Source organism: Solea senegalensis, linkage group LG15 (assembly GCF_019176455.1).
Source record: "Solea senegalensis isolate Sse05_10M linkage group LG15, IFAPA_SoseM_1, whole genome shotgun sequence".
NCBI lineage: Eukaryota > Metazoa > Chordata > Actinopteri > Pleuronectiformes > Soleidae > Solea > Solea senegalensis.
The window spans coordinates 3,448,577-3,470,981 of NC_058035.1; the positions used below are offsets into that span (position 1 = coordinate 3,448,577).

General features: G+C 39.5%; 1 protein-coding gene across 1 annotated transcript in view; it reads right to left on the reverse strand.

Moving 5' to 3' along the window:
- LOC122781421 (VPS10 domain-containing receptor SorCS1-like) overlaps window positions 1-17,883 on the reverse strand; it is a 74,759-nt gene extending 56,876 nt beyond the window's left edge. Inside the window, exon 1 of the mRNA XM_044045052.1 lies at window positions 17,103-17,883. Coding sequence (XP_043900987.1) covers window positions 17,103-17,777 — 675 coding nt within the window. The 5' untranslated portion in view covers window positions 17,778-17,883. The remainder of the gene's footprint in view (window positions 1-17,102) is intronic.
- Window positions 17,884-22,405: the final 4,522 nt, after the last annotated feature.

Consider the following 22,405-nt stretch of genomic DNA (forward strand, 5'->3'; position numbering starts at 1 on the left):
TAACAAAAGTAAGCTACACTTGCTCTGATATAAATCACCCAAAAAACAGCTGATATGATACATTTGCCGCAGAGGGAATTCCTCTCATCCGTCCATAGAGTACAGTATGTCTTATATTAGATGTAGCGTTGGTGTTTGGAAAAACCCTCCTTTTGCCATAAAGCATCTCCGTAAATCCACCAGAGGGAACTACTTACAGCGACGGAATCAAAGTTCTGCTGCGGCCAGATGGTGTAATTCATGGTAACAAAGTAACGCACAGGTGGCCAGTGTAAACTGAAAGAGTTCTGCAATACTAAATGGACACACACACACACACACACACACACTGATTCTATAGATGCAGTAGCGCGGTTGCATTAACCCTTAGAACACAGAGCACTTAGGCTGCATTTTCCCTTAACACCGAGCGTATCGCAGATGACACGTTTGACTGACTGATGACTTTGCATTACCGCATAGTTTGTTGCACATCAAAGCCAACATGTGGTTATTACGGTAATTCACCCTGTTGCAGGAAGCCGGCGAATGAGTTTGGCCTGTTTTTGGACATTGAGACAAAGACTAAAACAAAAAAGTGTCTTACTGTTCAAATTTCAAATTTAACACACATAACCTGGTGTTCGTGTACAACTACAGTGTTTTTTTTCCAATTAAATAGTTTTTCTTCATTTCAAATTGTTAATACACTTTTTAAACATGCAGTAAATTCTAAATAACTGCCAGATATTGAAAGTTATTCTGGAAAAATTGCCATTTGAAGTAAACCCTGCACATAGGCTATTGTATGCCATACTGTATGCCATGTATATATATATATATATATGTACGTGTATGTGTATATATATATATATATACATATACACATATTCTGGCTATGTGCTGCTCACACAGGATATATTTGTCATTTTAATACGACAATATAACATGTTTACGATGTCCGCTGCTGCAACGCTGCAAATGTCCCCATTGTGCGAGTAATAATGGATAATCTTATCTCATCTTCTTTGCTTTTCACATTTTCTCTCAGAACAGTGGCCGCGCACACTGTACTCTTGAATCCCCCCTTGTAGTACAACACCATCATGTCTTAACTACATGATGGGCAGAGAAATAAGAACATTGGTTATTACTACTATGTTATTATTATTATTATTATTATTGTTGTAGTCTTGCAACTGACAGTCCAGGTAGCATGGACTGTGTGCTGTATTGTAAGTTAAGAATAATAGTTAGTTACAAAGTGTGTTAAAAGTTGCTGTTAGTCTGTAGAAATAGCAACAAAGTGAGACCTGCTTGTGTTTCTTTGGTCTTGGAAATACTGCAGAGTCAGAGTGAGCGCTCTTACCGCTGTTATCTTTGAATCACCGTGAGGCTAAAAAAGGTTGTTTTTTTCTCCCGTGACATGGCAGACAGCGTCCTTTGTAGTTTATGTTGCTTTTAATGTTTTCTACTAGACTTCAAATGATTTGTCTGTGAGTACCTGCCTGTATTTTTGTTAAAGATTGTAAGAAAAGAAAAGTTTAGTCACAACTCAGAGTGCAGTACAAGCTAAGCTAGTTATATTGCTTCACCTGCAGGTTGTAGCTGCACATAGAATGTTGTTCTGAAATATTTTATGTGAATTATGTGAAGTTATGTGTATGACAGTTATCTCAGTAAACGCAATAAACGTCAAGCCTTGTGTATTTATTGGAGGACTTCAATGTTAGCTGGCTGTCTAGCACTGCATAAGTTCACGCGCTGCAAGGGCAGTACAGTTAGGAACAATCTGAAATCAGAGGGTCAATTAACCCTTTAACACCGAGCGTATCACAGGCGACAAGTTCGCGCACATGCACTTTCAATTTACCGTAATTACGCAACGGTTTGCGCATATCGGAAAGATTCCAATGGTTTCTGAAAGACGAGAAGTTGCACGTAAAAAGCCAACGTGTGGTTATTGCGGTAATTTCCCTCATGCTGTTGCAGGAAGCCAACGAATCAGTGTCTTCGTTGTCAGAAAGGGAAAAAAAGTGGGATGTTTGGCCTGTTTTTAGACATTGAGTCAAAAACTCAAACAAATGATTGTTTTTCTTCATTATAAATTGTTAAACTGCCTGATATTTAAAGTTATTCTAGAAAAATAGGCAAAAGTACTCACTCATAGGACATTTTCTGACCCCTTTTATGGTTAAAATAAGCAAAAAAACACATTTAGACTGACTTTTTGAGGCTTTGGTGTTAAAGGGTTAATGCCACATACTTATTGTTGGACCTACAGTGGACAGTGTTCATGGAGACAGAACCAGAATGCATTGCTTCACTGAGAACAGAGGCAGCATGGAAATGTAAATTGACCAAACTGACATAATCAATAACATTCAAACTCGATACACCACATTTTGAATATTTTCAGCAGTTTATTCTCTCAATTTCTCTCTCTTCTGTCAGACGGGGCCCCCTTTTCCTCAGGCACTATATGTTCTCGACACATTCCCTTATGTGCACGAGCGGCATGAACAGTCAGTTGCCAAAAGTTTGCTAAGTGTGACATATAGAGCCAATAAAATGAATTTAAAGGGGCTGCTGTCTGACGATAATATATGGAAAACTGTTCATAACGTAGCACGAGTTTGAGTCGCGCTGTTCAAATAAATGAACTTTATTCTGATCGAGGACACAATCGGTTTTATTTTGGCGGGAATTTCTGCTCTATTGGACAATATTCTAGAGGAGAAGCCCAAGAGGGTACCACGCATGCACACACTCGAACAAAGACAAAAAAAACCCTCCAGGATATAAAGGCGTTGAAGGAGAACCTCGCCGCAGGAAGGCTTGATGACTTGGCAGAGCTGAACACAGTCTGCGAGTGGTTTCCGTGCAGAATGCACATGCTGAACTTTAACAAAAAAAAACAAATAAAAACCTCTTTATCCATGCCGTGTAAAAGCAACGCCACATTCACACACACACACACACACACATATGTGTGTATACGTCCCGGATATAAATCCTCGGTCTTTGGCTGGGTGTTAGATAGAATCCCTGTCATGTTGTATTCCATGAATTTATTTATGTTTGTTTAAGGAGGATGTGCGAGGTTCATTCACCCCCACATACACACCCGCGCACCGCCGTACCCCCACGTCCACAGCCTGTCCATCACAGCTACCCAAGAGAGCGGGGGAGGAGGGTGGGGAGACGGCGCCGGAGCGCCATGCCGACAGCATCGGCCACACAGGGTTGTCTGAGCGTGTCAACAGAGCTGTGTGTGGGGAGCTGCATGCATCAGTGTCTAAACAGGGGCTGTTTGTGATGGTGTGCTGAGGAGGCAGAATTGAGATGGGGAACGGGGGTTCAGGCAAGAAAGACACCGGAAAGAAAAAGCAGCGTGTGGATTTTATATACCGATATATTAAGGGTGTGCAAGAAGATATCATGACACTAAAAGTAGGGATGGCCATTTAAAAAATACAAATAAATTGAATGTTCAGCTGTGTTGTTAATTTAATGTTTAATGTACGGTGCATGAGAGCGCAGTGTGTTGAGCTAAGGTGTGTTTAAAGACCAGATATTTTTCTGACTTTTATCTATGGCTTTAATCTCAATGCTGACTTTTTTTTTGTCAGAATTCTGACTTTGATCTGTGACAAATCTTGAATTCTGACTTTTGTCAACATTCTGACTTTGATCTGTGACTTTAATCTAATTCTGACTTTGATTAGTGACTTTAATCTCAATTCTGAATTGTTTTGTCTGAATTCTGATTGTAATCTCTGAATTCTGACTTATTTGTCAGAATTCTGACTTTAAACTCAGAATATGTGAGTTTTGGTAAATAATCTTATCCTATCCTACATGTACAATTTTATGTCATCTTATACATCCAATCTTATCCTACCTTAACTTATCCAACCCTATCTTATATGTATCTCATATTATCTTATCCGAATTTTCCTTTCAACCACTTATGAACATGCAGCCTGAAGGCATATAGTGTGTTACATGAGAAAAATACGTGATTCAAAGTTTAATGTTGAAGTTACCCTTGGGCAGTTTGCTGCACATGCAGTAGTAAACCACACACAAACCAAAAATAACATCAAAAAAATATGATGTCATGATTTTTTCATGTCCTCATTTAAGTTACAATGAAATATTTGTGATGCACGTTCTACAAAATGTACTCAACCTGGTTTCATCTCATGACGTATTTGACTGCTGTCTTGGAGTTGATATTTCTTCATATATTTATTTATAAGTGAGATGCATTATACATTAACAGTGTTCTTTCAGTAAGGACACTGTACTTAAAAATAACTACCAGTTTGGATGTGCTGACAGATGTACTGTGACTTCTGAACTTTTTGTTCAGCTGTTCAGTGCTTAACACATTAATTACAGCCACAGCTGCACTAAATTAACAGCATTGGTAATAATAAATTATCATTTTTAATGTTTCTGTAACGGTTAATACACCAGTATGTAGAAGCTCTTGAACCAAAATGACCTTTTTTATTATTGTTATCCATTCATTTTCATATTTCCTGCAATGAAATGGTAAAGCACATTATTATTTATTGATTAAAATGTTAAAATTATAGTTATTTACTTGTATTTCTGAACAGAAAAATTAGTTTCAGTGGTTGAATTTCCGAGCACAGTGAGCCGGTTCTAATTTGGATTTAATAAGGGGGATGCAGTTTATTTGCTAAATTATTAACTATAATATTTTAAGATTTAAATAAGTTTTTGAAAGTTTTTATCTTTTCTTGTTTTGATCACAGGTGATCTAATACATTTGTTAAGCACTTGTTTTTGTCAAAGAAGAAGAAAAATAAGGCTTCTTTATCCAAAATTTTGCTAGACACAAACAAAATTTGCACGTCACCCAAATGGAGGATATTTTGCCTCAAAGTAACCTTAACTTAATCAAAATGACTAAATATCTTTTAAGTGGCTTTGGTGGCACTGAGTCGTTGACAGAATTCAAATAAAATGAAATGTTGAAACGATTTAAATGTGTTTATTTAAAACTTTTCCTCCTCTGTGAAGTAGAGAAAACAAAACAATCTTAACTCTCTTTTCTCCAGCATGTACAGTAAACCTACAGCAGCCTCTCACTTTTTGCGATGAATTATTTAATAAAACTGAGTAATTTCCGCGGAAAAAGTAGTGAATAATAGTGCAAATGTTCAGCACTGAGAGCTCGTTCACCTCACATCTTACTCATCTCTCCTGTCGTCTTACTGAAAGCACTCTTGATGCAACATGTCTGCACTATCTCTCTCTCTCTCGCTCAGCCTTTTCATCTCTAAATGTGGTTTAAATGTGGTTTTCCTTTGTAATGGCCATAATAGAGGCTCAAAACTAAAATTTACAGTACTGTCTATGCAGGGGTTTTTTTCTTCTCTGTAGACGTTTCTACAACAGAAAGTGCATCAAAGCGCCTCCATGGTTGATGGTAAAAAGATGGTTAAATGGCGGTTACTTGCACAAAAATGTACTAAAGTGATCCCGGGGCACGATAGACTTGACGTGAAAATTTGCCATCACCGATGATGTGAATTAGAGGCTTTCTTTTATTTTGTGAGCGCAAAAATTAGGGAATATTTTGCTTTTTGTGGGTTTTTTTTTGTTGTTGGCCGTGATTAATTTAAATTTGTAAAGAAACTGTGAGTAAATGAGTAAAAATGAAACACGTCTGTATCACAGTTATGGATCTGGCATTAGACATACTGACAGTTAACGGGTTGGGTATGTTACAGAGCTTCACACGTATGAGCAGGTGCGGGTTTTAACAAAACAGGAGTCAATGTAAAAGTCAATGTAAACGGTGAGAAAAGATGCAGTGTCTGCTCACAAAGTGTCTTTTAAAACTAATTTCAAAGTAGGTCAAACTTTTCTTTGTCCCTTTCTTTGTAAAAGCTGCTGTGACTTCACTGTCATCATCTTTCTTTTTCCAACGATACTTTAGATGCTTCGTGTGAACAAAAGCCTTATTTCTCTCCTCCCGCAGATGTGGAAGAATTTATTGTGCCCTTCAGGCCATGTAATAATATGAAAGTCTTTCTGTACTGCCAGTTTTTTTTTTTTTGTGTGTGTGATGTGTTTGTTTTAGCTGCCAAGGCGAGTCTAAGACCGGGTGTGTTTGAGCAGCACATTATGGCTGCAGCACATCACTCTTTTCAATTAGGGACTTATAATGAGACTGTTCACTATGTACTGTATCTATGTCTACCACAAGTGAGCCTCGTGACAGAGTAAAAACCTATTTTTATCATGAGCTGTGCATCTCACAGCAGAAATGGACAGTTTCAGCATGAGGTGTTCCTGTTTCAACATAAAAGCACTACGGAAGTGTATTGCATTCACCTAAAATTATTATAAGGTTTTTTTTTTCCGGGTCTGCTTTTACGAAAAATTGTTTGGTCTGTTTTGACGAGATTTTTTTTTGGGTCTTTTTTCCGAGATTTTTTGTGTTTTTTTATGAGATTTTCTTTCCGGGGTCTATTTTGACGAGATTTTTTTTGGGTCTGTCTTTACGAGATTTTTTTTCAGGGTCTATTTCGGGTCTGTTTTTCGGAGATTTTTTGTGTGTTTTTATGAGATTTATTTCCGGGGTCTATTTTTTGTTAAAGATAGGATAATTTCTCATTCAATCAGAAAAACTGATCTCGCCACAAAAAATATTGTAAAAACAAACCCTGGAAAAATGATTATTAGTATAATAAATGATTTTAGGTGTATGCAATATACTTCTTTACCATTCTTCCTCTTTTGTTTGGTTTTATTGTGAAAGGTCTGCAGGACTGATGGATGTAAGGCTTTAATGCTGAAGAATCTTGGGTACAGAGGAGTGTTTTGAGTGTTTATAAGTATGTTTTATGAACTTCAAAAGCACCTGGTGTGAATGACTCATACACACTGAATGTGTCCTACACATATTCGGTGTAAAGAGACATGGCATTGTAAGATGGAGGACACTGTGTAAGAGGGTTGGGGTAGAGCTTGAGGTAGGGCACACTGGTCAGGGCTTTCACAGCACCAACATACAGACAAACAATCGTTTACCATAACATTTGCATCTGCATGTAAATCTTAACGTCTTCAATTTCCTGCTGTGGCAGGAAACTGGAGAAAATGACAAACCAAGTTTTCCACACATTATCCTGAAGGTTCTTGTCTGATAAAAAAAAGGGCTTTATTCTCACTTGTAGTCTCACCTCTATCTACTGTTCAGTCAGTGAGATGCAACCAAGATCCAAACAGAACAGAACTGCATACCTGGCCCGTCTCCAGTTTGCAGAGGCAGATGAGACCAACTACCGAGTCTCAGTGAAGCGGATGAAGATGAGAGGGTACATGTCAGGCCGTCAAGCACAAGGTCTGTAAAGACGAGGAGGAGAAGGCTCTTTCCAAGAAAACTGAGCAGAACTGAGCTGAAATATTACGAACTCGCATGAGCCATAAATAAATATTTACTGGCTAAAACAAAAGAGGGAAAAAGCAGCTGCACCTCAATGTCACTCAAGACTGAGAAAAAATACATTTTCACTTTCGTAGAAAACCTCTTTACCAAAGATGGGGAAACTCAGGAGTGCACCTGCACTCTAACAGCTGATGTGTGTGTGTGTGTGGCATTTGCAGCGAAAGAAAACTCTGGAATACAATGTGACTTTGAGAATAAGACTGAGCTTCAGTCTCTTATTCAACAAGTGAAATAAATAGTCGGGATGGACATTTCTAAAAAAATATTCTGTTTGAATATTTAGTGGTATTGTTCATTTAATATTTATTATAGCTACCAAGGTGCATTTGAAGACCAGAATATATTGATATTTTTCTCTTAGAATTCTGGCTTTAATCTCAGAATTCAGACTTTTTTTTTCAACAAATTCTGGCATAATTTTCTATATTTTGTACCCAAAAATCCCTAAAGCCCTAATCCTCTTCTATAATTACGTATAGTCAATAGTAAATAAGAGAGACAGTGAACGTATGTTATGTGAACGCTGCCCCCTGTCCAACACTTAAAAGAAGGCAAATAAAGTGGAACTCCTGCAAAGTGCAAATGCCATTAACATTTATGAAGCAGACGTTGTTTTCTTTCAAGCCTATTTTCACCTCTTTAAATACAAAGTAATGAAATGAATCTGGTAGCCAGTGCATTCATTTGATTCCCACTCACATTACGTTGTGAATATGGACTGAACAGAAGGTCAGGAGACGTCATGGACGTTCATCGCACAAAATTAAAACAACCTTGACGTTAATCTTTATGTTTCTATGTGCTTTTTAACGATATGGAACATTGCACACATGCACCATTGTCATGCGCAGCACTTTTTAAAGCAGCTGGATCAAGTAGGAACAATACAGCACAGATGTCTTGAAGGTCAGTCGAGGCTGCAGCGTATATATCCCAGCATGCACCGGGGCTGGACATCTGACAGGACTAATACAGAATGACAAACACATTCACACCTGCTGGCAATACTGACTTCCTCACCTTACTTGCATGTGCTTGGACTGTGACAGGAATCTGGATGAATCAAACCCTCCTGAGCGCGGGGAACTCATGCAAAGCACAGTGACTTTCAAGCTTTGTCAAGTCAAGAGAGAAAGATTTTATTTGGGGGGTCCCTAAATGAATTTGCAAAAGTTTCGTCGACCTTTTGTTTGAGATTTATGTGTATATGTATACAATTTGAATTCATTTATCAAACATCTCTCTTGGAAATAATACACTTTTAGAACTTCAAACTTGTTTTAGATGGTTCATGGTTTGGGTCAATATAGTTTGCCCTCATTTAAAAAGTGGGTCCTATTAGGGTTGTAAAGATACACTTCCAGAAATGTTCACATTTCAATGGCAACTTTAGTTTGGGGATTTTGGAGCTATTCCAAATTGGAAACTTGGGAATTTATGGAAATGAATGTGAATTAACAAGAAATTTAAAGATACAGTGTCATATCCAAATTTAGTTGTCATTAGAATACATGCATCCCAAATGATACAACGCAGATTTATTTGTATATATGTTTATATATCACCTGTGATGTCATGTGATGGAGGGGGCGTGGCCTCAATAGCCCTGCAGTAAGTATCGTGCTGTCTGCTATGTGCCTGGAATTGAGGAATAGCATTGATATTCAATTGTATTTGCTTTAAATATGATTGTTTTAGCCAAGGTTTATGCTGCAATATAATATTTACCACCTATATTTCAGTTCCCAGCCTTCAATTTTCAAAAGATTTTCAGTTTATTACCCTTAATGCTCACATTTTGAAACTTTTGCAACCCTAGTCCTCCCACAGAACTGTTGGGAAACACTGATTTATGGAATTAGCCTGATTTTAACCCAATTTGAAATGCACAGTGGCATGAATTAACACGCCACATATGATTGATTAAATGCTAATCAACTGAAATGTGTGCATTAATGTCATCAGGCCGTCTTTACTGTTGAGTCCATAATGTTTGATGTCATCGCTTTCTCATGTGTAAGTCACTTTTAAGTTTTTTACTGCTTATTAGGTGAATTATTAACTTGTGTCCATTTCTGCACCAACAAAGAAAGAAAGAAAGAAACGAAAAGATACAACATGAACTTGCATCACTGGCGTACAAGGTACATCCTGTTCCACTGGAAATATTCAAAATCACATTATATTCATTCTCTAATATTCTGTCCGTCGTTATCAAACCCTTGAAGCGCATCATTTCATTTCTGCGGTTTGATTGTTCACATCCAGTAAGAGCTTGGCAGTCATTGAAACGCTTCATGTCGTAGATAATGAGCACATGAATGGCAGCGGCACTCGTTTGCATTTCCCCCGCTACTTGAAAAGCCGAAATGTCATTGAGGATCAATTTTCAAACCGTGATAATTGGATAAAAAGGGACACGTTTACAAATGAAGACGCGCATAGAGACGACAACAAAGGCTTCAGCCGCACACAAATGACACGTGAAGTGAAAGTGAAGTCAACAACGAGCCGCCTTTCACTGACTCTGGGTACAATCTGACAGATGCCCTCTTTATTCATCAGGTTTCAGGATCTACAACTAACAGCACAGAAAGCTGAGTTGTTAGGTATAGATCGATTCTGCAGAGCCCATAATTCATTTTAGTGACTCATAATAACCTGTTGACTGAACCTGTTGGTTCTAGAAGCCGAGCTCGACTGCATATGAAGTTTTTTTTTTGAAATAGAACAATTTGATTTGTAAAGAAATGTTTAAATTCATATCTAAGTTCATTTCTATCTGACTGCATACATTCAGTGATGAAAAAGGAGACGTGCATGCACAATAATATGCAAAATTGAGGATGCAATTCATCATGGAATCAAATCTAAGCACAATAATTGGAATTTAATCGAAGTGTGAGACCACTGAAAATATACTGCCCTTTTGATTCCAATCCAGTCCAATCCAACTTTATTTATAAAGCACATTTAAAACACCAAAGTGCTTCACAGTTCTAAAATCTGTACGTACATAGTTACGTGCATAAAATAGACATAAAAACATACAATACAACACAGAAACATCCATAAAAGGAGAAAAACAACACAAATAAAAGTTCAACTCAACTTACTGTGGTGCAGTAAAAGCTAATGAAAACAAAGATATGTCACAGTTAAAGGCAACTTATTCCAGAGCTTGGGATCTGTCCATTATGAAAACTGTATTTCATTTGTGCAATTAAGTTTCGCGACAACGCCTGTAAGAATCTTAACTCCCGTTTTGACGCCGGAATCACCTGCAACCAATCTCTTATTAAGAGATACCATAAGGAAACTATTGTTTCCTTCACTTTACCTGACCTGTCAACTGTTGACGCTTTTATTTACCGATTGCATTTCCTTTTTATACGTCCTTACTTATTTATTTTATCTACTGCCTTGTCTATTTCGTGAGCTGCCAGATGACTGGATTCCACTACGGGGGATTCATAAAGTACGTCTTATCTTATCTTATATTCACTTTCTGCCAACAAACCCCTCCTTGATGTTACACACTGGATGTCGGTCTGCAGTCTCGACATCATCACATATACATTTAGACAGGACTTACCTGCATTTTTTTCATCAATAAATACTTATCCAAACTTGTCAAGGACATTATCTTCCCCAAGGTTAGCAAGAAAGAAAACAAATCCATGATTAAATGTAAAGTAAGAAAAAGAAAAACTGGGGAAGGACACAAGCTGTCTATTTGCTATATATTATTGTTTATTTTCCTCTAAATGGGAACCAAAGATGAAACTAGTGACTATGACCATTAACTCCTAGGGAATGTGTTCACTGATGTTATAAATTGGGTGAGGTGCAACCAGTGAAGTCGCCCCCTGGTGGCTATTCAATATATTTTCACATCTTGGTTGATGGGCCATATGAGAGAAAATTATTTTAAGATTAATCTTTAGGTTTACCTTCAATATAAACAGCCATAACTTACACAAGACACAAACTAGGTTCCTTCAAGGTTCCCTCCCTGGATGCCAAGGTGCCAGTCATCTGGACCTGGACCGGATACTCTATCTCAAGGCTTATTAACTATATGAATCAGACCTGGCATGATGCTTGCCAGGATCTAAGGAGATGCTTCGCTGTTCAGATGCCAGGCATTTGTCTCAGTTCTCTTCGGATCTAAGCTGCCTACAATAAAAATCTTTCAACATCACTGACTCCAGAGGTTCCATCATTGGTCGTCTCGTCATCCAAAATCTCTGTAACAGGACACACAGTGGCTAATGCTGTTGCCTCACAGAGAAGATCCAGGTATGTTCTCCCTGTGTGCACACGTGAGAGTTTACCTCCGCATGTTCAAGATTAATTGGACACTCTAAACCAGGGGTCTCAACCTCAAATGACATGGGGGCCGCTGAGTGTCCAGTTTGGTCAGTTGGGGGCCGGTCAAGTGAAAAAAAAAGTCAAACATTTTGAGAAAAATATATAAAAATAAGCATATTTATAATGATATTTCACAACATTTGAAAATGAAGGTGTTTGATTTAATATGGAATGACAAATACTTCACAATATAAACGTATTTATGACAAACGCGCAGAAATAACTCATTATGACTTTATATTGAGTGGTGGGCTTTATATTGATTGGGAGGGCACATGCAGTGACCTCTGTGTAGGTGTGCGATTGAATGGTTGTTTGTCTCTATACACCATGGACAGGTCCTTGCGATGGACTGGTGAATTGGGATTGGCAACGGCAGTCCTGGTTGACTTCACTGAAGAAACCAGAAGACTCCATGCGTTTACTGGACCATAAGTCAACATGTGATGACAACTTGCTGAAGTGTTGAAACAGGGCAAACACTTTTCCACACAAACTGAGTCACATTCACAAGCCAGGAGAGACATGACATGACATGACGTGTGCACAGACTTTGCAGGCAAATTCAGCCTGTAAGACATGTAAGCTGCCAGCTAACATGCAACTGGTCGCATCAAACCTCACTTTGAAATCTTCTCATGTTTAAAGCCATGTGGGGGTGACGGTGTGGCGTGAGGCAGAAGTGGGGAAAACACACACAGAGATGACACTGAGTTGGCAGGATTTGACTCATCCTGTGAGAGAAATATCTAAAGATAAACAAGTCGTGTGACTTAAGCATGCACACTGACTGGAAAAACAATTTTCTGAAATATGTGATGTATTAAATATGTTGGATGTCTTTGGATTCTAATACACAGAGAATCCTGACAACATGACATACAGTACATTATAGCTGGAGCCAAAGCCATGTTACCAAAATCGATGAATTTTAATGATTTCTTTGTAGCATGGAGCAAAGAAACCAGGACATATTTACACGGAAGATGCTTAAAAAAACTCATACCGATTAATTGATTATCAAAATAGTGAGCAATTAATTTAGTAATCGATGAATAGACATTGCAACTCTTATTTTCATCTGTTGATTATTTTCTTTATTAACTGATTAGCTGTTTGGTCTAGAAAATGTTGGAAAATGTTGAAAACGTGTTTCCCAAACTTGGTTCTCAAATGTCTTGTTTTGTCCACTAACCAAAATGACTCAGTTTTAAAGATTTCTTTGTTATATGAAACAAATAAAGCAGAAAATATCCACATTTAAGAAAGTTGTTTTCTTTTTGAAAGTGTATATTCTGGTTGATTTTACGCCACCTGCTGGTGGTGTGTTGTCATATAATGATGTCCTGTAATTAAGTGCTCCACTGGATAACACATAATATTGAACATATTTGGATGTGTAGGATGTCACTAAGGCCAGTCTGTTTAAAATGACAGAGTGAGTACTCATTCATTCATTGTGTTAGTTGCTGTATTTGTGCTTTAGTGTGTTGCTGCAACTGTAGTATGTGTGCGTGAGAGGGCGCAGGTCAGGTGCTAATGGTAGCTACGTACCTGCTAGCAGTGACTGTGCTTGTATAAATCGGCATGTCATGGTGTGAATATGCCGTTTCATGTTCACATTTGTTTATTAATGATATGTTGTTAAGTGGTTTATAGTTGTGTTACAATACGAGTTGGCCGTGCGTTTAACTTTATTACTTGTGTGGCTAACATTAGCGTAGGCTAGCGGTATTACCGGACGTAGTAGCGGCGCAACCGGAAGTGTACATATGTATATCAGAATAAGAGTATCCTGCTAGTCGATTAACAGAATTTGATTTTGAAAGTTTATTTACATAACAGACAAAAAAGGCATAATAAGAATAAAACAGAGTGAAATAAATTGCAAAACAAATATATTTGGCGTAACAAAAACGCCAAATAATACTACTACATAGTAATGTATAATAATGTTTATGAAATACTACATACTGCTTGTTTAAGCTGGTATTTTGGTACGTTTTTGAGGCCCCTTTTTAATTCTATTTAGCTATTTTATTTACTTGTATACTTTAATTATTTCTTTGTAGAAAACCACAGTATAGTCAGCACTATTGTATTGTTGTAAGGCCTGGGTTGTCTCTGTGTGTGCATTCAGCAAGAGATAATAAATGGAGACTCAACTATAACCCACATCTCTTTATTTCATTCTCCAGAGTATCTGGCCTTAAGTGGTGTTCTGGCCAACACACCGAGGTGAATCTCGTGATAACCACAGAGTTGACGCCTAGTGCAGTCATGTCGTTAAAATCTCCACTACAAAATGAATCATGGCTCAAAAGTCGGGATGAAAACGCGATTGTATGTAAATTATGGCTCTGCAATATTAGGGAAACATAATATTTAATAACGTTGTTAAATGTTGCAATAATTATCGGACTTTTGCGATATGGTAGGTTCTTATCATAGGTTCATATAGGCCAAATAACAATAATCACAAACAAAGGAAAGATTGCAGTTCAAGCAGTCTTTGTGATGTATACAGTATATCTTTTGCATTATGTATTGTGTGCATGTTGACATCACAATCATGGTGATAAATATTTGATATATTGTGCCGCCTGGATTTAAATGTCATTATACTATAATATAATGTGATCATTTACTATATAGCAGAGAGTTAGAAGAATAGATGGATGCATCCAGGGCTGGCCCAAGCCTTTATGGGGCCCAAAGCTGTATCTGATTTGGGGGAAAAATGCAACAGCAAACATAGCCTTTGCTGTAAACTAGTAAACCAGTTTCATAGCCTTGGTTTTTATGTGGAACAGATGTGCACAGATGTATGATAAATCCTTTTCAGATATATGAATGTATCTAAAGGTATAGTTATCTTTAATATGTTAAAATGTTTTTTTCTATTGGGGGGGCCTGGTGATCTACGGGCCCCAAGCAGCCACTTAGTTCAATGATGCCTCGGGCCGGCTCTGGATACCCCTACTGTTTTTGAAAGCTGAATAATAAGCAGAATGTGAGCAGGTGTTAAGCTTGTAGCTTAACATAATGAATGGAAATTAATGGAAAGCCAGGAGAAGTTCCAAAAAACCATAGTCACGTCTCTGTTTTTTTCTCAGATCAAACAAAAGAACATACAGAGTAAATCAAATACTTTATCCCTGCCCCTTTGGACTGTTAGCCAAACAAAACATCCACCCATGCTGCTCTGTGGAAAACAAAATTAATTAGTTAAAAAAAAAAAAGAAGAAGAAGGAATGTGCAGATTGTTTGATAATGAAAGAAACTATTTGTTGCAGTCTCACAAAACAAAATACTGTCACTTGGCCTCAAGGACAAATGAAAACCGCTGTGCCAGCATCTTAGATCTCTGTCTCTCTGCATCAAGTGAATATGATCTGCCTTCTTTCATTAAAAAATGTTGCCAGGGAGCAATTCCAGCCAACAAGATGCCAAAAAACAACTTCATGCTTACATTTCAAGTCGAACAAACCCCCTACACATTTCACTGGCCTCACTCAAATGTCTCTTCGGGGACTACAAATATCGTAAATCCTGCTGTTTGACTCCTGACCAAAACAATAAAGAGAGTAAGCATATGAGTGTTTGTGGTTTCGGCTGAACTTGTCGCGGGTCCAAGTATCTTTCAGAACGGATTTTTAAGTCCCATTGCTTGTGCATAATGCAGTTAATGGGTGAGCTCACATTGCAGACTCCCTGTTGTTTTTCTAAGTGCCTTCGTGTTCACTCGAATCCTCCACTGCGGGTTATTGGGAGTTCAGAACCACAGACAAGACACTTTTTAAATTATTTTAATGTTCTCAAACCGTGGATTTACCAGTCCTCTAAATACAGTATTAGTGTGAGGACTTCAAAGAGCATTTTTATGTAGCAGCGTAAAAACTCTTGGGGTTTCACTGTAACCACTCCATCTCATTTGGAGTGTTTCTCTCACTCTGTGCACACATGTCGTGTTCTGTATTATTTGGTATTATTGTTATTACTATTAAGCGTGCATTATAATAAGGTGCACCTGCTGCACAGCTGTATAAGCATATATAATAATAATCACATTCACCCTTCAGAAGCTGTGTGCTCTCATAGCATCTGCTCAGCGAGAGAGCCGAATGCTTACCCAGCCTTTTACAGCATCACTCATACTTTGAGCAAAACATAAAGCACTAACAAGACGATATGTGGGTTCATTGATCTCATTTATTTAATAAAGTATTCCCATACACAAGTGCCAGCACAACAGACTCGCGTGTGCGTACTTGTATTTCTTGCCTTTCTAGGACCTTCTCTGGCATTATCACTAACCTTGTTAGGACCAGTAGTCCTCAAGGAGAGCAAAACCTGGTCCTAATGAGGCAGGACTTCATTTCTGATGCTCTGGTTAATGTTAGGATTAAGATGTGAGCTGTGGTAAGGGTTGGGTAATAACTTGTTATAGTTAAGGAGTTAAGGTGGTTATGGTTAGTGCTATGTGTTGAGTTAGGCTGCCCAAATTGTGTGTGTGTGTTTCTGTGGATCTTGTCAGGACCAGTAGTCCTCATGGAGACCACAAACATGGTCCCCAACCTCATCTCTTGATTTGTGGTTAGGTTAAGGTTTGGCTTTAACTGGTTATGGTTAGGGATTAGGGATGATGCTCTGGTTATGGCTGTAACCAGCTAAATGGAAGCCACTGCAGAGAAGAATAGCAGCACAAGTGTCTGTGTGTAAATGTGTGTGTCTGTGAAGGCACAATCTAATGAGTCTAATCTACATTTGTTGGGACATTTTGGTTGGTCCTCACAAATTTACAGGGCTTTTTGATGGTTAAGACTTGGTTTAAGTGTTATGGATCCAATTGGGTTTAGGTTAGGGATGTGTGTGTGAGAGAGAGATAGAGAGAGGTTGAGTCAGTCATATTATGACAAATGGCAAAAAGTCCACATAATGTAAGACATTACATCATAACATTAAAAGGTAAAGTTTGGTTTCAGGATTTAGGGTTTCATGGCTCAATCAGCCTAAAGTAAATCTCCAGAAAAGAGATCAGTCACGTACTTCTGGAGGACGTCATGCACAAAATACTGATTCCCACAAATTAAAAATCACAATTTTAAAATCTATTGACTCTGTTATAATCAACCAACAAAAGCTTTAAATGCCACAAGTGACCACACAAGACGTTGCGTGTGAGTGAAGACTGGACCACACTGCGTCAAAGCAGCTCCGTGCGTAAAAATGTGGAGAGCATGAGCAAACTTACGCTGCTGTTCTGTCCGGACCAGTGCACCATCGCCTGGTTGTGAGCCGTGTCCCCGCTCAGAGCAAACGTAGAACTTGTGAGCTGAAACTCCTCCGGGTCCGAGAAGGAAACCTCGTCCTCGCCCTCTTCTCTAAACCCGGGCCAAGTCTCTGCGCTCCTGCGCGTTCGTCTCCAACTGGCCACATCCGTGTCCTCGCTTGCCTCCTCGTGCTCCGCATTTTCTCCGTGGGAGCTTCGTGCGTGACCGCTGCTCCTCTCTGGCTCGTTTTCAGGCGCGTGAAAAAACCCTTCCGAGTTGGAAAGTTTGTCCTTTACTGCGTCCTCCTGGCGGACACTTGTTCCGTTTCCCCGCAACAGCGCATGCACTTGGGACGAACTTTCTTCGCTCGTAAGTTCCGCAACGCTGTGCTTGTCGTCGGCACCGGCGGGGCAGGGTTTGGCGCACGGGAGGTCCTCGTTAGATCCAGCGAACTGTTCCTCTGGTGCGTCGCCAAAATGAGCCAAATCCAGCGCAGAGAGTTCCCAGGGAAGTGATGCTGCTGCTGTGAGCGGCAGCTGGCAGGACGGAATGCACCTTACCTCCGCGTTTGTTCCGTCCAGGATGGAAGTTAGGGTGAAGAGCCAGATCCACTCATAATAAATGATCAAAAGCCAGTGACCGAGGCGCATCTCCATTCTACGTGAATTGCGACTTTTAAAAACACATCATTTTCACTGCCGCGCGTCCGCCCGTCATCACCTGGTGAAGTGGAGTCAGTGAATGAGCTGTTGGGAGGTGCAGCAGTGCGCGGACAAGTGCTCCTTCCTTCCAAAGTACTGATGCAAACGATGCATCAGAGGAGGAGCTGGAGGCTGGATCCTGCACGAGAGCAGAGAGGAGATCCACATCTCAATCTGGATGAAAAAGAAATTACAGCACAAACATTTTATACACACACACATACAGCAACTAGACACATTCTCTTAATTATGTTGCAGATTTTCTAATCATCTTGATGCCAATATCAACAGACATGATATCAGTGCAAAACTGCGATACCATGAAAAACCCTGTTGTTAAGAGCTTAGAACAATTACTCGATTAATAATACATTACTAAATGAGTGTTCTTTTAAAGAATTAAAACAAGTTTTCAAGATTTTTGACATATCTCGTGGACCAAGCAAATACCTTTAATTGAGAAAATAATTGACATTATGAAAATAATAGTTAGTTAGCCCTAAAGAGTTTAGAGTTTTTAAAAAAATATATAAAACTACTGCATCAGACTAATATTAACAGAGGCAACCAGTTGTGACATCATCCATGAGAATCAAAATGTGAGATTTGCCCGGCACCATGTTGAGGTTTTGTGACTCGAAATTCAAAGACGTCACCGGCAACCACGCACCTGTACTGTTCCAGCTGTCAATCACACTAATGCCTGCTATTTTCTGTGCTTTAGAATATGTGCGAGTGAATAAGACGAGCGATTGAGACCATTAGCTCCTAAGAAGCTAATTCTCCCATTCACATTGAGCTATTTTTGCAAACCGTGGACCCTGGTTGCTATCCAGTATATTCATACTCTCTGGTTAGCTTCAATCTGCAATCCAGAAGATGACGTTCGATGTACAGTTTCTGGTTGTGATATTGAAATCACTGTCAGTGCCACTTGACTGTCGACACAGACCAAGATCTAGATTCTTTTTTTTTTACAAACTCTGCAATAACACAACACTCACCAGCCACTTCAACACTTAATAAAGTGTCATTAGTAGCATCTGGCGTGTTCTTCTGCTGCTGCTGCTGCTGCTGCTGCTGCTGCTGCTGTAGCCCATCAGTGTGTCGGTTGCTGTGTTTGTGTCTACCACTTCAAACTAGTCTTGCCGTTCTCCTCTGACCTCTGGCATCAACAGGGCACTTTCACCCGCAGAACTGCAGCTCGCTGGATATTTTCCTCTTTTTCAGACCACTCTCTCTGTCAACTATAGTGAAGGCTGTGCAGGAAAATCCCAGTAGATCAGCAGTTTCGGAAATACTCAGACTAGCAGTTGAACAGGTGTGCCTAATAAAATGGCTATAATTTGAAAGGTAATCAGAGAACGCTAAACTGCAAAACGTTTCCCAATGTTACAGTTTTTCACAGTGTCAATATGGATCAAGATCCAGATTTTGACCAAACTACACATGATAAACTACTTCATTCATTCATTCATCGTCTACCGCTTTCTCCTCCACATGAGGGTCGCGGGGCTACTGCTGCCAATCCCAGCCGACATAGAAGCGAAAGGCGCCGCTGCCACACGGAGACAAACATCCATTCACTCTCACATTCACACCAACGGTATCAGAATCCGGAGAAACCCATGCACACACAGCTAGAACATGCAAACTCCACACAGATCAAATTAAATTTATTATGTAAAGTGCCAAGTCACAACACACATTAACATTAATTAATCACGTTAATCAAGCACGAGGCAACAGCGGAGAGAAAAAAAACTTCACAGAAGCAGACTCAAAGATGTGCAGCCATCTGCCTCGACCGGTTGGGGTGAAAGGGAAAAATGGGTGACAGAGGAGAAGTGGGGGATAGAAAGGGGGGAGAGGAAGAACAAGAGGGAGGTGAGGTAGAGACAGAAGAATGAGACCAGGACCAGATATACAACAGAAAGGCACGGAAAATCGAATCATTTCTTTCCATCCTTTACTTTTTGACTTACGCTGCTCACAGGCAGAACATTACCTCCTTGGTGGAGGTAAATATCAGGACGTCATCACCCCAAAGATAATTATTCATTGAATTAAAAACAGTCGGTGAGGTCTTTAAATGCTTCCGTCCCTGGGGAAAGATCTAGAAACATTAATGCTTCTGCCTCTGGAAGTCTTTGTGTGGCAACATCCCTGACAGCGGCTTTGTGGAAGATACAATGAGGCTTTGCATTTTCCATTACCGCGGGCCTCGGTAATCAATTAACAGGATCTCCTGTGTTCACTGTCAATTATGCCATGCAGGTATAATGGCTCTGTTGTGGGCCGCCCGTGAAATGGCCTGGAGATTGTTTCACTTTGGTGGCACATGCTGTATTATCCATTCAATGCCGATTTTACTCAAAATCTTGTTTCTCTCTCTTTGTGTGTGTGTGCGTGCCCTTTTTATAGGTTAATGTGGGGTTGCCTGACGGAAAATTATGAAAAGTGAGCAAGTTGTCATTCATCAACCTCCTCTGCTGTATTTAGATGCCGTTCATACATGCCTCTGTACTTTGGGCTGTGTTCCATTCAGCTAATGGTAAACCATTAGGAGGACTAGTGCCTGCCCAAACCCCCGTGATTAGATTCTGTTTCTGGGCAACATTTAGTCAATAGGATGAGGACACTGTTGACTGGTGACTGATGCTGAAGAGACTGTCTCTATTGAGCCGCGTTTCTCCCCATCGCTCCGAGCTGCGACGTGATCCTCTTCCACATACGGGTCAAATGCACAGAGTCGTCTTTCACTGGCAGCCATTAGCGATGCAGTGAGCAAGAGCTGTCTCAATCTGTTTCAGTTAGCCCCCACCAGACATGGGAAACCAGTCTATAATGCAGATTGATAGCTGACTGTGAATTTCAATCACGGAGAACAATGGCTAAAAAGCTCTAGTTCTGACTGTGACGCAGAGCCAAATTCTGGCCCAGCTGTTACAACGCAGACCACATGAGAAATGATGTTGATGCTTCGTGTGTGGCACCTATTGGACTTTTTACATGTATTTTTCACTGGCTGTTGTCAGCGATACATCTGCAGTGACATCGTGGAATGATTGTAATGGATTTCGGTCTGAGCTGTCAGCTTCGTTTAGACATGGATGATTGTGCACATGCGGCTTGGGTTGTATAAGTCTGGTTTGGTATATTGCCTGTTTTTTTTAAGCTTGTAACATTACAGTCTTACATTTGCAAATCCCATCCATAGGTACAATTGATTATTACAGCTGATTATTTTAGGATATAACTAATTAAATATGTTATTGTCAGAAAAACTGGACCAAGGTAACGTTGTGACGTTGTCTAATTCCCAATCATGTAAATCAGGAAAAAATATTGGTATTTGAAAAAGCATCACTTAAATGCTGAATTTTTTTTTTTTTTATTATTTGAAGCAACAGTGGAAGGAGGTAGATGCCATCATATGTAAAATCATTAAGTAGGAACATGACTATTATCTTCTGTAAAGCATGGCTCTTACTATCCACTGTATGGTTTCACCACATTCTCATTCAAAGACCATTTTAGCTAATAATTTAAAATAACAATACAGTGGAAAAGTGGAAGTAGACCTCCAGCTTTCCCATTTGAGGTCAACCCAGAAGTAATAATTTATTGCATTTCCAGCAGGGGGCAACTGTGCTGGTTACAGAAAGAAATCTGTTGGAAATCTGCTTCTACTTCTTACTTAATTTATAATGTCACTTAACATTTTCCTTAGGAGTCAATTGTCTCTATTGGTAGTTTCAGGTCTTCACTCACTCATCTTCTACCACTTTATCCTCCACATGAGAGTGAAGCTGCTGGTGCAAATCCCAGCTGACACCTGCGGCGAATGGCGGGGTCACACACTGAACAGTTCGTCCAGTCCATCGTCCAGGGACAACATATAGAGACGAACCACCATTCATTCACACGCTCACACCTCTCAAGGCTTCAAAACTAGAGTTCACATTCTTAGAAATGAAGTTATAACAGTTTGCCACCCTGCATTGACACCCACTAATATCTGATTTATGTCTGCAGTAGGGATGAACATAAACGACATTAACTACTGATTCAAATGACTCCACAATAACATCGTTTTCTTTTATCGGCTGTGATTGGCAATGATGGAGACATGGCAGTAACTTCTTCTTCTATTAGGCAACTTTATTTTGGCAGTCTTGACGCTGACTCTGCACCTTTTCCACTGTGACTTTATTATGCACACAGTTCCAGCAGGGACTTAGAATAATGTAGTTGCCATTCAGTTTGAGAGACGGACGACAAAGATGTAAGACTGCATGTCCCTCTGCGCCGACGTATTCATTGACTACAGCACAATTGTGACGTCAAAACAACTCGTCAGTGGAAAAACAAACAGAAATGCAAATCCTCTGCTGGCAATGGGAACTTTTGGACTCAAACAGAGGAAACTTTTTCTTTCTTCATGCTTGCTGACAGTTGCATTCATGTTTACGGTCACACGTTACTGTACATTCACATGATTCTATTCAAAAACCCAGGGTGGGCCACCGACAACAGTGACGGATTGGTTGACCAAGGACGGCAGCTGAAGATTCCGGCAC